Source organism: Convolutriloba macropyga, chromosome 5, assembly GCF_964194025.1.
Source record: "Convolutriloba macropyga chromosome 5, txConMacr16.3, whole genome shotgun sequence".
Taxonomy (NCBI): domain Eukaryota; kingdom Metazoa; phylum Xenacoelomorpha; order Acoela; family Convolutidae; genus Convolutriloba; species Convolutriloba macropyga.
The window spans coordinates 70,528,349-70,534,596 of NC_134472.1; the positions used below are offsets into that span (position 1 = coordinate 70,528,349).

General features: G+C 32.2%; 1 protein-coding gene across 4 annotated transcripts in view; it reads right to left on the reverse strand.

The window, feature by feature from the left end:
- LOC142339605 (gamma-aminobutyric acid receptor subunit alpha-2-like) overlaps nt 1–5,555 on the reverse strand; it is a 160,507-nt gene extending 154,952 nt beyond the window's left edge. For 2 of the 4 annotated variants that reach the window (XM_075389760.1, XM_075389758.1), the window contains exon 1: nt 4,468–5,553. In XM_075389760.1, coding sequence (XP_075245875.1) covers nt 4,468–5,007 — 540 coding nt within the window. In that variant the 5' untranslated portion in view covers nt 5,008–5,553. Of the gene's footprint in view, nt 1–4,467 lie in introns of all 4 variants that reach the window. The other 2 variants (XM_075389757.1, XM_075389759.1) reach the window with 2 other exon arrangements.
- Between the last annotated feature and the right edge of the window lie 693 nt (nt 5,556–6,248).

Consider the following 6,248-nt stretch of genomic DNA (forward strand, 5'->3'; position numbering starts at 1 on the left):
TACCCTCAAAATAACTAGCAAAATGGGTTATTTTTGGGGGTAAAATGGTTTTTCACTGGGAATTAACGGCCGATAATAACTGGTCATTGCGCCTGACTTGTTATAAATCAGGTTTTTCGTTCACGAGTTCTTGATTTCATTTTTTCTTCAGAAAGTGTAGAAGAAACGAAGTAATTAGTTTAGGCAAAAATGGGTTTTGTAATGCTTGTTTAGGACATTGATCGAAACGGGTAATTTTTTCCCCACAAATGGTCACATTAAATGGTTATGGTCTCTATTAATAATAGCTAATATCTACAGCAACTGACAAAGTCACCTGGCATGCAAATTACGATAAGAGAGTGAACAGAGCTCGAAAAAAAATATCATAATTTTATCAGCACGTCAAAAAGAGTCAATCGCCGAGGAAATATTTATTAATTTACTCCTACGTATTCTAAGTCTTTAAATCGTTGAACTAAAAAAAACCCAATTCGAAAACTCAGTTTTGAAGTGCAATTATTTCACTTATTTTCTAAAATTTTGATCAATAGTTGCAGTAGGATTATAATAAAAACAAACTCATTGAACAAAAATGGTCTGTCTGTGCTTTAGGGTTCAAAATTTAAAAGGTAGCATACACTGAGTACAATTTAAGTAGGTTTTGGTAATGACATAACAGGCAAAATAATTTTGTTAACAGTTCTGGAACAACCTAATAACCCGGAACCCGCTTTTGTGAATTTCTTTGAAAAGATTGCTGCTTGAAATAAATTATCACCAATTTCTGATGTTTTCATTTATGTTCAAAACTTTTACAAAGCAAAAACAAGTGATTGGGTCGCCTGTTTTCCTAGCCGGCGTTGCCTGGTTCTGAAAGTTTGCATATCTATAACACCTATTAAGCTGTTTATAACAATTATCAGGCTCAAGTTTTTGGTGTCGCTGTCTAATCGGAAGTTAGAGATTAATCAAAAATAGAAAGTGTCAATGTCCTTATGCGGCGCTCCTCTAGCTAACAAGTAAACTTTCTACGACATTGGATTGTAATATAGCAAAAATCCACAAAAATTTCTAAAAAAAATGACAGAACCATTATTATTATTATTATTATTATTAGTTTCAACACTTTTTACAAACTCAAAAGTGCACAGCGAATTAAAACAGATAGGTTTTAAGAGCTTTACGGAAGCAAAGTTCAGTGGGGATTGACTTCAAAGAGGCTGGTAGTTTATTCCATTCCGTTGGTCCTATGTATCTGAAACCACGTCTACCATAAGCACTGCGGGTCTTCGGAACTTCCAAGTTGTACACATAGTTCATTCTCGTAACGCGAGTATTTCGTTTCAATAGCTCCTGTAGATATAATGGACTGTCCGATGGCTTGTGGATAGCTCTTGTGGATGGCTTGTGGATAGAACCAAAATTTGACAGAGCGAAAAATTTTAGAAAAAATTGACAGAACCAAAATTTTCTCCTCACTTATAAATTGAAATTTGATAGAAAAAATTCAAACAATTGTTAAGTGCAACAAGTTTAAATTTTGATTCAAATGAATATCCACTTTAGTTCAGCCTGAATTTATGACAATAAGAATTCTTGCTTAAAAAGTTTTTTTAAGTTATTTTGATTCTTCTATTGAACGTTTTGTTGCACCGATTAAGCTAAGTTTCAGTGGTTTTCGTTTTTCTTATCAGTATAGCGAAAAATAAAACTAGTTTTCATGATGAAAATTAACACTTTATCACTACAATAATAAACATATAGTATCTCAGTTATTAATTTAGGCCAACATTCGAGACTTTTTCTCTTTATAAATTAGGTAGAAGCCAATATCCGATGAAGCAAAAGACAAGGTCAAAAAAATTTTAGCGCCTTCAAGAATTTTCTTGTTTTTGTCGCTTCAACAGAATTTGAAAAAAGCTAATGTTAGTCAGAAGTTTTTATCTGAATGTAATGAAATAGTGTGAGAAAATAAAATCAATTGAGTTGTTTCAGTGAAAATCTAAAGTTCGTTTATTTATTGTTCTGATTTAAAAACTAAGTTTTTTTTTGCAAACTTAAAAGAATAATTTCTGTCATGGAAAAAAGAAAATTTCAATGGCAAATGTTGAATTGATTCAATTAAAAAGTTTCGAAAAACGAAAAAATGTTAAAAATTTTTACAAAATGTTCAAAAAAAATTTAAAGTTAAAAAATTAATTCTTTATAAGCTATAAAATTTTGATGCAAAACAGTTTTTTCTGATAGAGAGTTTTTGATAAAATTTAAAAAAACCAAATTATTTTAAATTTTTGGTGCTTTCTCATTTCCAACATTTTCGTGCTGATCAGATAATTTGATATTGTTGAAATGCAATTAGCATAAAATCAAGGTAAGTTGATGCACAGAAGCATTTATTTAACAAATTTTTATTTAATAGTTTTTTTATAGTTGCATGAGACTGTCAGATAGACAACATTGGTACGCAAAATCGGTTATGAATTGCAATTAGACAGTTTGCTCTCAATCGTAAACAATGTCTGCACTCTATGTTATTACATGTAGAAATCAAGATCTTGCTTTCATAAATTGCCATTTTTTAAGCGTGAGTTTTAGGCGGATAATAGCAAGTAAAAATTCTTTAATTTACAAGTTGCAAAAATTGCTGACTAAGTTTTGAATGTATTACTGACAATTTTATACATTTAATCATATGTAATTATATGCACACTTATGTAAAAATCTAATTTCGCGAATATTTCTTTCGAAAGATGGTTTTTCTTATTCGCAATTTGGTCGTTTTTACGTAAGTAACGTTTTCAGGAATAAAAATTACTAGTTTTGCAATTTGGTACCAGCTCTGTTTTAATATGAACTAAACTCACGTATGTGTTCGAAAAACAGCTGACAAAAAACCATTTCACATTAAAAACCACAAAAATGCGAAACATTACATTGAAAAAAATAGCCTAGAAAATTTGTTTTGGTTAAAAATAATCAATTACAAAAACTATTCAGCTTGTGTATTATTTCTCGTAATTTTTAGGTCTATTTTTATGCTTGCTTTAAAGTGAGCGTATTCATTGCGCGGGGCAAAACTGGCTAAAATAATGATACTTTAATTCGACTTTTTATTTTATTCGTTTTAATAATGTAAATAATTCGCTTTTATTTAATTTCCCAAACTGGTAAATGACAGTCCGATCAAGAAAAAAGGTCTTCGGCGAAGTCTTAATGACTCTACCTGCTGAGAAAAGTGATCAAATTCATCAAACGAAGCAGGAAATCCTAAATTTATACGTACAAAATTATTTAAGAACATATTTTAAAGAATGTGCTAAGCACTGATATAGATCTATTAAATCTCTTTGAACCTGAATTTGTACTGCTCAGACACAACTTGGAGATTTAAACAGATTCACTTCAAATAAGGCATTCTGCGATTTTTACTTCAAACCTGAGTTATAAATCTATGCGTGTTTAAATCTGATTATTCCGACCGGAGCTGATCTTGTCTTGCAGTGTAATAAACGAGCTATCATGATAAGTTTTATGTCAGTCATAAAAACGTAGATCTTGACCAAAAACCCTCCCCGGTCGAGGTTAACTAGGTGTAAATTTGAGCCCAACTTCGACCGAGATTTGTCTTAAATGGTTTTTAAACCACCTCGACTGCAAATCGATTGTGGGGTGTAATTTATGAAGCTGTACAACGCCTCCTGTAAAAAGTGGAACGCATGCTTAACTTTCCTGACTAATATTGATATTAAGTTTCATTAATTAATACCAATAATTTTTCTCTGGCGAGAATGATGAACTGTTTTTGACAGGCTCAAAATCACTCAAAGAGTTCTGAAATATTTAATCAATTTAGCGGAAAGGAAAAATTTAATTTTAAAAATGATGTAATAATTTGGTTTAAACTTTCATTAGGATGGTTAGTGTATTAAAAGGTTTTCTTCCGAAATCGAACGATCAAAAATCTTTCAAGACCAGGCAAGATAACTTTTTTTGCATTAAATTTACCGATATCGTGCAAGATAAACAATGTCAGCAAGACTGTAGCACGATCTTAGCCTAAGGTTCCTCTAACGATAACATTATTGTCTCGAATGGGGATGGTGGTGTAGGGGGGGGGGGGGGGTTGTATGGGGGAGGTTAAGTTTAATAAAAAGAGGTTCAATATAAAATTCAGTGCAAACAGGATCTTAATTTCTTACGTAAACTTCTAAATCTGTTACCCTTATCCGTTTAATCCTATATAAACAAGTTACGTTTTAGGACAACAAAACCCGTTCCCTCACCGATAATAAGTCACCCAAGAATTGCAAGTAAGATTACGGCAAACTTCCTTTACAGTAAACTAACAAAAGTTTATCAAAACTTCACCAAATGTCAAGTGATAACCGAAGACATAACCAAAGGTGATAACCAAACACATTTTCATTTTTATCGACCCTTTTCCATAATTTGTTCCAACAACAGAAAAATTAGCAGTGGATTTACCTTTCTGTTGAAGAAAACCGATCCATCATTTGAAATCTCCATAAATTGAGCATTCCTATCAAAAACGACCGATTTAACCAGATAAAAATAACTATCAGGGTACCAAAATTTCTCAGAGGTAATTCCGGGCAACTTTACTGTATTGTACGGCGAACGCCATTTTGGCTCGTACTGTGGCATACCAACATATCTAGGGTCCCGCCAGTTCTCTATCATGTAAAAATCCAGGGTAACATCGCTGGAGACGTCCCGGAGACTTTCGAGGTATAACATGACATTTACTGAGACTGGTTTGTTGTTTTCATGAGGTAAAGATTTCACAGCCCAACGGGCAAACATTGACTCATCGTCGGCGCTTAAATTGTACCCAAACTCGGGCAAGTCGTTTTCGAGGGAAGCCCGGGTCGTTTCGCCGTTTATGTCGCCGATTGATAAGCTCTCGGCAAAAAGCGACCCGCCCGGGTTTTTACTGAAGTTTAAAAGCTGGGTTAAAAACAAAATTAAGGAAATGATATTGCGTTTCACTTTTCGTGCAGCCATTTTCGAAAGTACGAAATTGAAAAACTTAAGGAAAACTCTGATAAAATGATTTTAATACAAGTTGGATAAAATAATTATTTTGTGCTTATAAAAATAGTAAATGTAATTGTAGTAGAAAATGATCATTAAATAATAACTTTAAAAATAAATTAATGAGCGCTGTGGGATAATTCACCTTGAACGCAAAAGACGATTAAAGATAAAATCCGAATTAATGAATAGAAAAAATAACAAAAATATTGCTTTGTTTACAATTAATTTTAGCCGATGAAGCTCTTCATTCATATTTTGATCGAATGTTTATTTTTCAAATTTACATATGTATATATAGAGAAGAATGGTCGCAATACAAGATAGGAAAAATTGCACCGGTAAGCTATTGTTTCCAAAAAGGGAAAGCAAGCCTTCCATGATAATTTCCGTTGGATAAATATTGAATGCTCGATTGTGATTGGCTTAAATTTGGATTATTTCCAAAAAATTATCTGTCCGTCTTCAGCGCGAATGCCAGCCAATCTCTTTCACAACGCCTGAAGACACATGTACCAGCTTATTTTATTATTTGTACTAACTAATTCTAACCAGATGGTTATTATGACCATAACTAGCTGACAGGTGATTGGTGCATTTCAATTAATCTTCAAAACAGACGATAAATGTTGAGCATTAGCCACTGATTAGTTATGATTTTGAGATTATTATTAATAAATTAGTTATGATAATTGCGTGCCGCCGTGTGCGTTTTATTTGAGCATTTACTTAAAATTATAATTTGTTTTTACTGCTTGTTTTGATAAACACAATGCGACCAGAGAACTTTTTTGATTAGTTTAATAGCAAGACATCAAATAATCTAATTTTATGCTACATTTAGTTGTACGTTGTAAAAATCATGTGAAACATATTTATTAACTGGACTGTAAAAAAATATCCCAGAACAAATTCCAAATCTTAATCTGTATTTCTACAAAAGAATTCACGCTGTCTTTGTTTAATAAATGAGTTCTGTTCACCATTTATTTCAAGGTTTACGAGTTTTTTTTCAGAACTAAAAACTGTCCAAATCAACTAATGTGTCATTACAACCGATAAACAAAACCGAAACTGTGTTCTATGCATGACATTTTGACCGAGTTCTGACTCGTAAAATTTCTTCCTCAGTCAAGCTTTGAGATTAGAATTCAAGATTCAAAATTTGCAATGTGATGGATTAATCGACGCAACTCGACAATAAATTGGAA